The following is a 13,775-nucleotide window of genomic DNA, read 5'->3' as shown; positions in this document are numbered from 1 at the left end:
TCACTAATTACCGCCTGTGCCCGGGACTCGGCGTCCAGCTCATCTCCCCGACCTTCTTGCCCTTCCCGCCCGATGCCATACCCCACCCACTCCCCACTTCCATCGCTGCGCCTCGATTCCGCCCGCTCGCCCCTACTTTACTTCCCGACGTCGTCATAGGGCTCCTTCCCAGACTACGCTCCAACAACCTCTTCCCCGCCGGGGTCAGATGATCCCTCTTTGGTGTGCTCGACGGCGGGAGCATCTGGCCCATACCTCCCGGAGTGGCCATCCGAACGCCTCGGGAGCGGTCCGCAGCCGCTTTGAGCGTGGAGGAGAGGGACGATCCGCTCGGCCTTGGTGTGTAGCCCTTGGCACGCTCATTCATATCCTTCGACGCCTTGTTGCCGAGCCGGCGGCCGATCTCGTCTCGCCGTTGATTGGCAGGAAGGCGGAAGGACCGGCCGGTATCGAGCGGGTCGTCACTCCCGTCCAGGGCTTTGGGGGTCGCGAGGAGGGTTCCCCATGTAAGGAGGGATGGGAGGTCTTCTGGCGCAGGTGACGGGTCCGCGGCGACGAGGGCATAGTTGTTGATGGTAGGCATACCATCCTCGGAGCCGCTGCTGCCGCCGGGATGGTACGGTGTGCCCTTGACGGCAGCAGCGACCCAACTCCGGGCGGGACTGCTTCCCCGCCGCGTACTGCTTGTGCGCCCTCGACTAGCGGGTCCGACCTCGTCGTCATCCGGCAGACGAGTGTTGGCGTGTGATATAGCGGGAGGAGCTGACCGGGTAGGCGCTGCTTTGCTGGCTTGGGGTTTGGGGTAGGGATCCGTATTTGCGTCGGCGGCAAAGTAAAAGTTGTTCCGGGTCTGCTGATCAGGCGTGACCTACCATCAGAGAGAGAAATGCTAACCTTGTACCCCCACAAATCGGCTCCGCTACCGGCCATACCCAAATGTTCCCTCTCCTCGTCTCCCATGATGACCCGCTCAATCAACTCCCTGCTTTCCTTATCGCCAAATCCGCGTCCACGACCGTCACCTCCGCCGCTCGTCACTTCCCGCATGGGCACCAACGCGCCATCCTCCTTCGACACCAAGACGGTAGTGGGGAGCCCGGCAGCGGTGAGAGCTCGACCAAGCGGCGTTTCCGCGGGAATGGCCTCTTCGGTGTAACTGTCCGTGCTTGCTCGTGATTGTGATCCGGCGGCGTCTTTCGAGGTGATGAGTGCTGACGAAGTCGATGACGAGGCATGTGGTACAAGGGCTGATGATGCCGCTCCGCCCTCGACCTCAGCGTCCGCCTCGCCACCAGTGACGAGCTTCAACTCCTCCTTCCACACCTCTCCCTCTGCTCTGTCCCTTCCTCCCTCGGCCAGACCGCCTATCAGACGCTTTCCCTCGGCATTGACCCTCCACTCTCCATTCGTCGCAGTATCGAGGATCATCTTTCTTCTCGCCTCCCCTTCCAGCCGCCTCTCCTTTGCCTTTCTCTCCACCTCCCATGCCCATCCCCATCTATCCTCCCGGCGCTGTTGATTCTCCTTATCGACAATCTGGACGAATGACGCGTTGTCCTCCGAGGTATAGTTGCGCTGGAACGCATCGAGGGTGAGGTCATCCCTGACTGTGTCTGGTGCAGGCTGTTTCCGCTTCTTCTTTGGCTGAGACGGTCCAGGCGTCTCGCCAGCGCCATCGAGCTCGTCAAACTCCTCCCCTCTCCGCCTTGATGACTCTCCCCTGACGTCTGGCGTGTCCCAGCCTCTTGCCCCTATAGGCGTCCGCGCCGCCCGCCTTGACCCGCCTCCCGGAACAGAGATGTATGGTGTTCCCATATTCTCCAGTTCGCGCCGCCTTGCCTCCTTAGCTTCGCGCTCCTCCTTCTCCCTCGTACCGCTAGGTCCTATACGCCCAACTCCATCCTCCTTCTCCTGAGCGAGCTGGGCCAGCCGCCGGATCGAGGAAGAAAGGAGTTCTGGGTCGTTATTCGTCAAGGCGGTAAGGTAGGCGTTGGTAGCGTGCACATGAGGAAGGTTTGGGAAGAAGTCGCGAGTGATGATGTGGGAGAGGGCATCGGTATACGTGTCTTCCTAAATGATCAGCTGCGGTTCGTGTTGCAGAGAGAGGGGCTGGACATACATCGAGGACTCGCTGCTGGTACAAACTCCGTTGACCGACTCGAGGCCCTTCGATGAGCTTCGGGGCCGGACCTGTTCTTGGCCTGAACGTTGAGGCTGGCGGAGGGTCCATCGCTCTAACCTCTCTGATGGATGCAGGGTCAAGATGCAAGGCACATGAGAGCTCGCTGTTGCAGCCTTGGTTGCAGCGATGTCTGGCCTGGGCCTGGCGGCGGTCCCCGCGCGTCCAACAGGAATGTTGCACTTTCGCCACCCGGTGATGACTGCGGTGGGTACTGTGATATCTGAAGCTGCAGCAAGATTGAGATCGATGCATGCCTACTGTTCGCCCTTCTTCTTGATCATCATCAGTATCAATGGCCAGCCAGCCTCTATCTCCTTCGTGTCCTCCCCAACACCCGCCCAAATCTCCTTGACCACCCTATCCACAATGTCCCCCTCCTTGCCCTTCTTGGCCAGATCATCGGGATGTTCCTCATGGTACGAGTGGAGAGCCGACCAGGTCCGAAAGTACCCCTCCAGCTGCGACTTGGTGAAGGTCTTCTTCATGAGCCATTCTTCCTCCTTGCCCTCGGCCGAGACGTCCGCCCTGAGCCGGATGGCCGTCGCTGGGTCCCAGGCCGAAAAGTCAAAGTCGTCCCCTTGATTGGGTAGCTCCTTCTCCGCGATACTCGAGATCTTGGGATGAGCGAAGGTTGCTTCGAGTGGAGGGAGGTGGTCTGTTATTGTTTGGGATGGACTAGGGGTGATAGGGAAGGGTACGGGGTCGAGATGAGCCTCGACGATCCGCCGGCCGGGCTGCCAGTAGTTGCCGAGAGCTTCGGGGGAGCGGGAGTGGTGTGCGATGAGCCGGCTCAGGTGAGGTAGACGAGGAAAGACCATCTCGGCGTAGCCCTAACTCAGTCAGCTGTGCTGCAAGACGAGCAGAGGGTTGAGCATGGACTCACGATGAAAGCAACGGTACCGCCCGGCCTGACGCTCTTCGAGAACTCCCTCCACACCTTGGGGTAGTCAAACCAGTGTGCAGCTTGTCCGGCAACGACCAGGTCCACGCCGTCCCTGCCCTGACCGATTCCTGCAGCACCGAGGTCCTCGGCCGAGCCGACGCCGTAGTCGATGCGAGGCAAGCTGGCATCTTTGGGCTGAAGGCCAATATCGACCATCTTCTTGGCTGGGTCGATAGCCTTGACATTGCGGAATTGAGGTGCTAGAGCGAGGGCGACGAAGCCTGCGAGTCAGCTAGGGCCCGCATACAAGGGGACCCACAGTTGAGAAGAGCCGAGACGCACCAGGTCCACAGCCTACATCTAGAGCTCGCTCAAAGCGACCGCCGTTCAGCGCATGATACTTGCATATGGTATCAAATAGGCGAGGTGGGTATGTGCTAGCGAGTCAGCGAGAAGTCGATCTCGCCGAGCTGAGCTGGAGAGGCACTCACGGTCGACAGGCAAGGTACCCCGCGACATCGAAGGAGGCTTTAGCGAAGCTCGTCATGATATTGAATCGATATTCACAGGTATGCACAGGTTAAGATAGAATCGTATGGGCTCATGTGCTGCTACATGGCTCCCTCGTTATATAGCAAGGTGCGAAGCAGATGTACGATGTGGACAGTGGAAGGTCGGACGATTAGCCGAGTTAAGCCGCCAATGCCAAGACAGTCGATTGGCGGAGATATCGGCGCTGGCTTTCGGTGGTATTAATTGCAGCTTCGGCTTTATCTCAAGCATGGTATGGCTATGGTCTAGGTGATACTCGCGCAAGGTGCAGATGTAGCGGTACTCGTATTGATCAGACGGGTCGACAGGGAGGACGAGCATGACTTATGATAGACGCCGCGGCCGAGGGCTTCAGTGAAATGCACGCAGATTGGAAGAGCGCAAAGCTCGCGAGTTGGAATTCACATTCTCATCGTGATACTTCATACTTCTACCTCTACTTACCCAACACTCACTCGCGATGGGAGGCAACAGCAAGAACGACACCAAAGGTCTCTCCTACGTGGCCGCAACCCCTGCCTTCCTCAGAAATTTTGGCAAACCCCAATCTCCGCCTCGACGCGCGGGCGAATCGAGTACTGGTGGTCGTGCAGCGTTACCAGAGCGGCCGAATGATGGGAAATGGGCTGGAGGATCGGACGGGGAGGAAGAGGAGGATGAGTGGGATGCCAAGTTTGGAGGCGGCGGAGATGAGGGACCGCAAGTTGTGGTGTTAAAGGAAGGGAGGCATTTGACGGCTGAGGAGGTCATGCGGGAAAGAAGAAAAGGTTCGTTGAGTCTATCTGTAGCGTAGTCGGTCGGGAATAGAGACTGGACAGGGGCTGACATCTGCAGCGGCAGGCAAAGCCTCTCAGTCACCACCTCCTCCCACATCCATCACTACCCCAAAAGCCAAACGACCAACATCTCCATCTACAATAACGGCCAAGTCGTCAAAACCGATCATCCCAAAACCAAACACGTCGAAACGGAAGTTGGTAGGTGCTGCAGCTGGAGAAGACGACGAGGATGTGGAGAAGAAAGGCAAGATAGGGGAGGCCGGCGGGAAGAAGAAAAAGAAGAAGGGGAAGGGCATGTTGAGCTTCAACGAAGCGGAAGGGGAGGAATGAGGAGCATTTCGAGCTGTCTGTCGAAAAGATAGGCAGCCTGCGCGAGGACGCTGGATGGACTTCTCTTATGCATTGTCTATATTCCGTCTACGACCGGTCCGGTAGGCTCATCCCCTGCCAGCTTTTCCTTCTCCCCTACCAGCTTCTCCCCCTGATTCACCGCCGGTCTATCCAGCTTTTCGCCCTTCAGCACCGTCCTCACCTCGTCCAGCGAGAGCGTCTCGTGCTCTACCAGCGCCTTTGCCAACTGTTCCGTCAGCTCCTACCCCAGCTCATTGTCCTTTCGCCTATCTATTAACTCACAGTATGCAACTCATCCTCCTTCTCCTTCAACAACCCCATGACCCTTCCCATCCCTTTATCCAAGAAACTCCTAATCTCCCCCTCAATCTCATCCTTCTTCTTCCCGCTCAGATACACACTCTCGTCGTCCCCATGCGCAACGAGCCCGACCTTGTCGCTAAACCCATACGAGCGGATCATGCGCGTCGCGACATCGGTCGCGCGCTGGAGGTCGCTGGAGCAGCCGGACGTGACGTCGTCGTGTCCAAAGATCATCTCTTCGGCTGCGCGTCCGCCGAGGGCGACGTCAATCATCGCAGAGTATTCTTTGCGAGAGTACGAGTCTGCAATGTCAGCTCGATTATGCCAAGAGAAGGCTGTCGAAAGCTTACCCTTGTCCTGTTCGGGCAGCTGGAAGGTGATACCGAGAGCCTGACCACGGGGCATGATGGTCCTAGAGAGTCAGCTGTTACTCTCCAGGAAAAGCGATCCCTGGAAGGCAGGCAGCTCACACTTTATGCAGAGGCATAGCACCCGGAGTGTGCAAAGCCACAAGCGCATGTCCGCCTTCGTGGTACGCAGTAGACCGCTTGGACTCTTCCGTGACAAAGTGAGATCTCCGCTCGGCGCCCATGAGGATCCGGTCTGCTTGATCAGCGCCATGACCTCATGCTCAGAAGCGCAGCACCGAGGCATCAGCTCACCTTTTGCCCACTCAAAGTGCTTAAGCTGGACGGTCGTCTGACCTTCCCTCGAAGCTTTGACGGCAGCCTGTAAGGTATCAGCTCAATGTGCGCAGGCTCCGCGGAGGCGAACCGACCTGGTTGACCAGATTCTGCAGATCCGCACCGCTCATTCCCGGACATCCCCTGGCGATGACACTAGGGTCGACATCCACATCGTACGTGACCTCGCCCATGTGGTGTTTGAGGATAGCGACTCGGCCGCGGACATCAGGAAGACCAACCACAACTAGAGCCAGTCAGCTTCGGTGGCCCTGGCAAAAGAGGATCCGCTAGCTCACCATGCCTATCAAATCGACCCGGTCGAGTAAGGGCCTTATCAAGACTCTCCGGGAAGTTGGTAGCCGCAATGATGATGACGCCTTCCATCTGCTCGAAGCCGTCCAATTCGACCAAAAGCTGGTTCAGAGTTTGCTTCATGTAGTGCTGCAAAAGTCAGCTGAGCGTCCTGGTCGAGCCCAGATGTCATCCATATCAACTCACCGCGTCCTTGGCGCTCCGCTTACTACCGATCGCATCAAGTTCATCTATGAAGACGATCGCTGGCGCCTTCTTCTTGGCTGATCCGAAGAGTTCCCGGATACGTTTAGCTATTTCGTCAGCTCCATGTCGTCTCGATGATTCTAGATCACAGCTGCGCGATGTCTAACTGACCTCCGACACCCTAGAACAATCAGCCCAGGCTCTCGCACGTGAAGACGGATAAGGATACTCACGACAAACATCTCGTCGAATTGACTTCCACTGGCAAACAAGAACGGCACGCCAGCTTCACCAGCGACGGCCCGAGCAAGCATGGTCTTTCCGGTACCGGGTGGCCCAGTGAGAAGGACACCCTTAGGTAGCTTCCCGCCGAGCGTAGAGAACTTGTCGGGGTTCCGAAGGAACTCAACGACTTCCTCGAGTTCCTGCTAGTCAGCAAAATATTATTTCCGGGGGACTGCTCCTGCCGCCTCCCTGACAGTACAGCCCGCACCTGTCGCCTACACCAGTTCGTAGAGATCACTCACAGCCTTGGCCTCCTCGCACCCATGTACATCGCTAAACCTGACCACCTTCCCCTCCTCGGCCTCGAACTCGACCGGTCCCGGTCCCGCCTTCAACAGCCCCGTATTCTCCATGACCATCGAGAACACCGTCAACAAGATGAACGCCCAGAACATGGCGCCTAAGAGCCACCGGAAAGCCTTGGCGGGTGTAAATTGCGAGGTCGGGGGTGCGAGCTGGACGTACAGCGGGGAGAGGGGGGTGCCTGTCCCGCTTGCTGAGGCTGGCGAGGTGCCCGCTGACGACGACGAGGACGAAGAAGACGAAGGGGACGTGATCTGCGACAAAAGAGAGGTAGATAGTGGGGATGCCGTTGATGTAGGTGCTGGTGATGATGCAGTAATGTCCGATGATGTTGTAACCGTAGAAGCCGGTGCGGTAGATGGTGATGTCGATGCCGATTCCGAGGACGCAGGTGGTGTGCCCGCCAAGCTCAACCCGTGTCCTAGGCGCTCTACCACCCAGTCTCTCCTCCTGACTTTCGCGGCGACCTCGCCTAGCCTTCCCAGCTTGGCCAATGCCTCAACATACACCGCCCACGCCCGATCATCCCCCACTAGCCCTTTGATCACTTTATCTCCGGCTCCCTCCCCACCTTCCGGGTCCAAACCCAGCGCCAAGACCTCATACCATCTCGCCAGACCCGCTACCTCCCCTTCGGCCAGTAAAGCCTTCAGAAGCTCTAGGTGCTTCTCGACGTCGAGCGATCCGGGCTCGGCGGAGAGGGACGTCTCGAGCGCGGCGATGCGCGATTGGAAGGCCGTGAGGGGGGCTTCGTCGGATGAGGGATAGACCGGCGTGGATACTGGAGGAGGGGAGGCGTGTCGAGAAGGAGAGGTGCTAAAGAGCCGACGGGGCGAGGATGGGGAGGAGGAGGGAAGCGATCGGATCGCGGTGATGATGGATCGCTGAGCTGTAAGCTTTGGCTCCCCCTTGCGTGTTTGGGTCATCCAAGCGACAGAGAGGTACGACTCAGCGTACATTATGTCCTAGACCCAGTGACCCAGAAGCGACTCCTATCCTGCCTGATGACAACCCCGCTCGGAGGGAAGTAGCACATCGTGCACCCCCGAACAGCTCCTGCAGGAGCGCAGGCGATCGGAACGCCATTCCTGCGTGTACGGATGTGATCAGCAGACGCGCGTCTATCCGTTCACTCCTAGGCGATGAGCAACCTAATGTCTAGCTCTGGCGATGTATGAGGTGAAAGTGAAGCAAGACCATCGAGGTATACGAAATTCACGATGCGACATCGCCAGTGCGCCGCCGTGTTACGTCAGCCGATTGAGGCCTATTGTTCTCTCTCACGTGCACGAGCTCATGGCCAGGTTCCTCTGGCACTTGTAAACCGTCAATATTATTCGTACCCAAATTAAAGCTCATTTTCGCTTCTTAATCCTCCGTTCTTTCGACGTACATGGTCTGAGACTCAATCCACAACTTGCTGTCTCTTCAGTTTTTCCTTATGCATTAGTTTATCTTGAGTTGTACGAATGGCTCATTTTGCCTTGATCACCTGAATCTGAGGGTTATCGTTATCGTGGTCAAACGTTACGGCAACGTGGAGGTCCGTGCGTGTCATGCATCGAAGGCGAGAGCTAATTTTTAAGAAGCAGATCCCTTTGTCTTGCTTCACCTTGACACGTCTCCTCTTCTACTTCTTTCTCGAACACACCATGTCCCTCCCCGTCAAATGTTGCTGTGTTTACGAAGAGCAGAGCCGAGGTCGCCCAGTCGTACATTCTTCTGTGAGTTTCTCATGAGGCAGGTTCCCACGGTCTACCAGTAACCCCGCTGATCATCCAGCCGTGCCCCGTACACTCTGAGACTTCGTGAGTTCCTCCTTCGCAGGAGAGTCAATGCGGACGCGGATATCTTGGTCATGTACCTGGATCGTCAGCGAATCTGATCTCTAGCATTTCCTCTGTGGGATGCCGTTATTGTTACGTGATGATTACGTACTTCGTCATATAATGAACACACGATAAAGTCCCCTCTCCGAGATACAGGAGCTTGCGCCGTCCCCATCAACCTCTGCAAAGCGGAATCCGACGATCGTTCCGTAACTCCCGTTGGTGACGCCTTGGGGTGTCGATATGTTGGAATACAGCAAGACTATCATGCCGAGAGTGAAGAACACTACAGACTCGAGACCGTCATGTACCGACGGCGACGCGTTCCGCAGGCTATCCTCTTGGTCCGGCGACGGTGTGGGAGTATAGAGCGCGCGGATGCGATAACACGGCTGGCGGTAAGACCGGGCGAACTCGACGGCTATGGGGACGGCGGGGCACACCGCCTTCGCGGCCGGTCAGCGTACAGGTCTCAAGGATCATGATGACTTCGACGCCACCGTCAAGCATACAGCGCAGGTGGTCGAAGGAATCATGGGTCCTGGCGCTAGGATCTACCCGTGAGTATTGCGGCCGAATACCCGTACTCAGCTGACTTGCCAGTAAGGAGCCCAAGGGACGGATCTCCTTTACACACAAGTTTGACGACGAGGACAAGATCGCAATGCTCAAGGCCCACAATGCCAAAAATTCTTAGTAAGCCCGTTCATCCTTATTTGGTTGATATGTGTTGACGATTCAGCTGGTTCCCGCATATCTACGATGCTCGCCAAGGCCTCGATAACGCCTTCGCCATGTCTGACGTGTCGATCTTGTACGGCAACCCGGATGTACTGATCCAATTCAGCATCAAGGTTTGGAAGCCGACCGGTACGAGCAAGTCGGTTCCGTTCTGGCAGGGTTACTCCCCTTTGGCGTGAGTGCAGTTCATTCGGTTGACTCAATAAATCGAATCTGATTTTAGAAATCCCAAAGCCAACGTTACGGGGTGGTCTCAATCGTATGAGCTGAAGGCGATCTACGTCTTAGGACACAGCGCAGGCGGTGTTCCCCGGGTCAAAGCCAGTCCCAAGAAGCCCAAGGGCCTCGGCAAGGCTCGGTGCTAGTAGCATCGTGGGACTCGTGTGGTGTTGTTATCGGTTGTCATCTTCATTAGTATGCATCTGTGTGATCATCGCTTGCTATGTGATATAATGGTTTTGACACCTAACTAAGATTGAACTTTTGAACCTGGCCATGATGGGGGGAGCATTTACGTTCAACGGCACCACAAACCCAAATCCCCTACTCCGCGACGCACATCCTCTATGCAAGGCTATGGATGGTGGAGCTGAGATTAGGTGGTCTGATAGGCAAGCATAGGCAGTAGACAAGCACACTAGCTTTCGTATGTGGAACAATTCTACCTATACCCATACCCACCCTGCTGTCCCGTCGGCCAAACCATCAACGGCTGCTGCAGTGGTAGCAGCCCTGGCCCTGGTGCGCCCATGACCCCCATGCCCGCCTGCCCCGACGGCACGTTATACACCTGCCTCATCCCCTCTTGCACACCTCCCCATCCATACCCCTCTTGCACACCCTGCCCGGCGAGATCCGCCCCGCCCCATCCCGGCTGACCTGGCTGCCCGGCTCTTCCGCCCCATCCAGTCGACCCGCCCCCCTGGTTCCACCTCCCCCACCCTCTCCAGCCCGTTACTGGTCTTCCCCATCCACCGACCCCTGCTCTCCCTGCTTTCCTATAGGGATTAAGAAAATGATCCGGATTGTCCGCGAGGAATTGTGCCTGATCGTGCGGTTTCAACCGGTTGAACGCTATGATCTATACTATCAGCTGATCGTCTCCTTCCTCCTTCAAGTCCAGACAGCACACGACACTCACCTCGCGCTTAGCTTTCCGCCTGCTCCGGACATACAACACCAACCCCACACATCCCGCAAAAGCCAACACCGCGCCCGTGACTCCCAGTCCGATCCCCAGCTTCTCCGTCGAGCTGACGGTATGCTCCTCGAGGGGTAGAGCATCCGGAAGATTCGTGCTCAGCCCTGCAAAGAGGGTGTAGGTGGAGGTAGGCGCTCGGGGGATAGGTCCTCCGGTCGGGAGGGGGGAGAGGGAGAGGAGGTGTGTGGCGAAGAAGGACTTTTGAGAGACTAGGGGGAGGCCGCAGGTTGAGTTGGTCTATATATCAGCGGGATCCAGCGGAGTCAGATGTAGAGGCGAATGATATAGTAAACAGTTTCACAATGAATGAGTAGGCAGGACTTACGACTGTGGGCTGGATGAAGGTCTGATTTACGACGAACATGTACCACCCGGGCCGGTGGAAGATGAACGGGTAGCTGACGGGGTAGTCTTCCCCCGTGGCGCTATGTCGTCAGCTTGTGATTTTTCGGGGGAATGCTGGCTTCGCCTGTGACAAAGGTAGCTTACCCACAAAGACCGCCAGAGGCTGGAGGTATGGCCAGAGCCGACCCTGGATCGGCTGTTCCAGAGTTTGGGAAGACATTTACCTTCCCGTCAGCGAGTACGTTGATAGCTTTGTCTCGGAGGATACGGGACATACAGCATAGTCAGGCAAGATGAGAAGTGGATTCACTAGTCGAAGCCATCCGCCAATAGTTGGCGCTGGGCGAGGGACGACGTCGACAAAGCCGAGGTTGTATCCGACCTCTATCTGTCAGCTCCCAGCTGGATGTTTGGACCTGATAGTCGGTACTCACCGACAAAGATCTCATCATACGGATTGGGCATGATTAGTCCCACGGTAGCTGCCAGTGGTATTGGCTTATCCGCCACCTCGAGTGTTTTGGTGATGATGAACTCATGGGATGAGCCGGAAGATGTCGATGGAGTGGGCGGCTCGGTTGGCGAGGCGGAAGAGGCTGTGATTGTGGGGAAGAGTGGCAAGCTGGATGATACAGTGGACGCGTCTTGCCGTCGAAGCGGAGGCGGCGTCCGGTAGGGCAGAGGAGCTGAGGCGGCTGCATATCGAAGGAGAGGTAGGAGGGCGAGGAGGATCGGAAGGCGAGCGATCAGCGGCTTCATGGCAGGTGGATCATCAGTATAGGTCAGATTCAATGGTGAGATGTCCCGATCTACTGGTGAGAGATGCTGTGTCTGTGTGTGCTTCCCATACCTTCCTTTGACTTTTACCTTTTGCTGCAGTGGTGAAAGTGAGGGCAAGAGGCGCGTAGAAGATGGCTCAACGTCGGCTCAGCCAGCTGAAACGGCGGTGATCGCCGCTGTGCCGTACCTTTGTGCCTGGTCCCTGACTATGACGCGTCGTTTGAGTTTAGGAGGCGGCTCCGAGGCCAAAGCTTTTCGGGACGGACCTTAGCTTCTCAACAACCCTAGCCTGCCCCTTTGACCTTCCATACTTCACCCTCCTCTGCATTCATACCATACTCATCAGCAGTTCAGTCAAGATGGCGCTCACTGACGGTCTCATCCTCAAGGTACGCAGAAATTTCCTTCTGGTCCACCGGGCTGCCTGGAGAGGCTGGCCTGGCCAGACCCACCCTGCCGCCACCACCTCCCTTTGTCAAGCGCTAAGGCTCACTCTGCAGATTGCGAACATTGTCGTGTTCGCCCTCTCCCTCGGCTCCAATGTCTACGGTGTTGCCGGTCCAGAGGACATGTACGGGTCGAGCAAGACCACCTACATCACCCCGAGCTACTATGTGAGCTTTGAGGTGCAGAAACTATGCGCGTGGCCGGGACCGAGCTGACCTGTCAGGCGTTCTATGTGTGGTCCCTCATCCACCTGCTCCTCCTCGGCACCATGGTCTACCAGTTCACCGAGCGCGGCAAGGCTATCGTGATTGACTCTATTGGCTGGCGCTTTGTCCTCCTCGGCTTGTTGTGAGTTGGACTGCCCCTGCCGGTGTCCCCTTAAGGCCGTGCCTCAGCTGACCCTTCAGCAACGCTGTCTACGTGTTCTTCTGGGCGCGCCACTGGTACATTCTCGCCTTTGTCCTCTCGCTCCTCGTCTCGGCCACCGTCAGCCAGATCTACTACGTCGTCAAGAAGAACCACTCGACACGCGAAGGTCTCGGCGAGGAGTTCTTCGTCCACCTCCCTTTCTCCCTCTTCCACGGATGTAAGCTCGCAACTCTGATTTCGTCCTTACCGAGCAGCCAGCTGACGTTTCAGGGACCATTGTCCTCGTTGTGCTCTCCGCTTTCGAGGCGTTCGGCGTCAACGCCCACACTCACCACGCCGGAATCTGGACCAAGGTCTTTGTCTTCTTCGGCCTTCTCTTCCTCTCGTCCACCAGCTGCGCGTACGCCTTTGCTTCGCGCGAGGGTGATGCTGCTGGTGCGGCTGCCATCTCGTGGGCTCTGTTTGCCATCTGTAAGCTTTGAAATTCTCGAAGGTTATTAGACGAGGCAAAGAAGCTGACAACTCAGTCATCCATCAGACGAGCTCCAAGTTCATCCACTGGTCGGCGTTGGCCTTCTTCATTCTCTCGCTGTTTGCCATCCTCAAGTCGCTCTAGTAGGCTTCCTTCCAGGACTCTGACTCGGTGTCATGGCGAAACCAAGCTGATAGCTCAGCACCACCATCGCCAGCGGCCGGAACGCGCTGCACGACGAGGAGCGCGCTCCTCTCATTCAGGGTTCCAGCTAAGCAGCTAAGTGGCGGAATCAAGATGAGGTCACGGGCGCATGACCGTCGGGAGCGGAGGCGGGATAGGCAGACCCTGATGTTGAGGGGTATCTAACGTGTTGGCGATGAATTGTGAATAGGAACTCATGCATGTGTGATGATAACGACATGCCATTGTGAGCGGCGACGCATGTGTTGATCTGAGCTGGGAGCCCAGGAGGTCATCGCAGACGCGCACCGCGGCTACGCGTCCTGAACGTTCGACCAACGACCAAGACCGATACCGCCATGAAGCCCGCGTGGGGTAGTCGCAAAGCCCCGATGCCACGCGATGTCGTAGAGTTGTTGCCCCATGCCCAGTCGCATACATGTCGCAAGAGGGGATATCAGGGGCAGCAGGCAAGCGAGGCCGAAAGTCGTAGATGAGAGGTTGCGATAACACCGCCAAAGTCCGTACCATAGAATCAGATTTTTCCAGCCGCTTCTCAGATGGAGATACGCCGCATTGCGCATGT

At 57.0% G+C, this 13,775-nt stretch overlaps 7 protein-coding genes across 7 annotated transcripts; 3 read left to right on the top strand and 4 right to left on the bottom strand.

Annotated features, from left to right (window-relative positions):
* Positions 1-7: 7 nt before the first annotated feature.
* On the bottom strand, positions 8-2,230 carry MKK02DRAFT_18018 (nuclear protein DGCR14; the record flags this gene model as incomplete). The annotated part of the gene is made up of 3 exons (XM_053085880.1): positions 8-850; positions 895-2,070; positions 2,120-2,230. The coding sequence occupies 3 exons, from the start codon at positions 2,228-2,230 to the stop codon at positions 8-10; spliced, it is 2,130 nt and encodes a 709-aa protein (XP_052943215.1).
* A 206-nt stretch (positions 2,231-2,436) lies between these two features.
* Positions 2,437-3,612, bottom strand: MKK02DRAFT_18074 (putative Trans-aconitate 3-methyltransferase; the record flags this gene model as incomplete). The annotated part of the gene is made up of 4 exons (XM_053085887.1): positions 2,437-3,012; positions 3,066-3,346; positions 3,408-3,502; positions 3,557-3,612. The coding sequence occupies 4 exons, from the start codon at positions 3,610-3,612 to the stop codon at positions 2,437-2,439; spliced, it is 1,008 nt and encodes a 335-aa protein (XP_052943214.1).
* A 465-nt stretch (positions 3,613-4,077) lies between these two features.
* MKK02DRAFT_38091 (uncharacterized protein) lies at positions 4,078-4,726 on the top strand (the record flags this gene model as incomplete). The annotated part of the gene is made up of 2 exons (XM_053089921.1): positions 4,078-4,384; positions 4,452-4,726. 2 exons carry the CDS (start codon positions 4,078-4,080, stop codon positions 4,724-4,726), a joined length of 582 nt encoding a protein of 193 aa, XP_052943213.1.
* Positions 4,727-4,802: 76 nt separating this feature from the next.
* On the bottom strand, positions 4,803-7,748 carry MKK02DRAFT_17173 (ATP-dependent peptidase; the record flags this gene model as incomplete). The annotated part of the gene is made up of 10 exons (XM_053085745.1): positions 4,803-4,973; positions 5,030-5,352; positions 5,401-5,462; positions 5,521-5,656; positions 5,713-5,779; positions 5,829-5,980; positions 6,033-6,177; positions 6,235-6,353; positions 6,464-6,659; positions 6,762-7,748. 10 exons carry the CDS (start codon positions 7,746-7,748, stop codon positions 4,803-4,805), a joined length of 2,358 nt encoding a protein of 785 aa, XP_052943212.1.
* A 726-nt stretch (positions 7,749-8,474) lies between these two features.
* MKK02DRAFT_28277 (uncharacterized protein) lies at positions 8,475-9,571 on the top strand (the record flags this gene model as incomplete). The annotated part of the gene is made up of 7 exons (XM_053087523.1): positions 8,475-8,546; positions 8,605-8,630; positions 8,715-8,745; positions 8,789-9,008; positions 9,055-9,211; positions 9,255-9,347; positions 9,394-9,571. 7 exons carry the CDS (start codon positions 8,475-8,477, stop codon positions 9,569-9,571), a joined length of 777 nt encoding a protein of 258 aa, XP_052943211.1.
* A 482-nt stretch (positions 9,572-10,053) lies between these two features.
* MKK02DRAFT_38088 (uncharacterized protein) lies at positions 10,054-11,697 on the bottom strand (the record flags this gene model as incomplete). The annotated part of the gene is made up of 6 exons (XM_053089920.1): positions 10,054-10,473; positions 10,534-10,830; positions 10,919-11,018; positions 11,083-11,162; positions 11,216-11,322; positions 11,373-11,697. The coding sequence occupies 6 exons, from the start codon at positions 11,695-11,697 to the stop codon at positions 10,054-10,056; spliced, it is 1,329 nt and encodes a 442-aa protein (XP_052943210.1).
* Positions 11,698-12,077: 380 nt separating this feature from the next.
* On the top strand, positions 12,078-13,281 carry MKK02DRAFT_34483 (uncharacterized protein; the record flags this gene model as incomplete). Its single annotated transcript, XM_053088949.1, has 7 exons — positions 12,078-12,107; positions 12,219-12,332; positions 12,389-12,513; positions 12,573-12,751; positions 12,805-13,005; positions 13,062-13,149; positions 13,209-13,281. The coding sequence occupies 7 exons, from the start codon at positions 12,078-12,080 to the stop codon at positions 13,279-13,281; spliced, it is 810 nt and encodes a 269-aa protein (XP_052943209.1).
* Between the last annotated feature and the right edge of the window lie 494 nt (positions 13,282-13,775).

Source organism: Dioszegia hungarica, assembly GCF_025882075.1.
Source record: "Dioszegia hungarica strain PDD-24b-2 chromosome Unknown MKK02contig_16, whole genome shotgun sequence".
In the NCBI taxonomy this organism is placed as follows: Eukaryota; Fungi; Basidiomycota; class Tremellomycetes; order Tremellales; family Bulleribasidiaceae; genus Dioszegia; species Dioszegia hungarica.
This window is presented reverse-complemented; position numbering and strand designations above follow the sequence as displayed.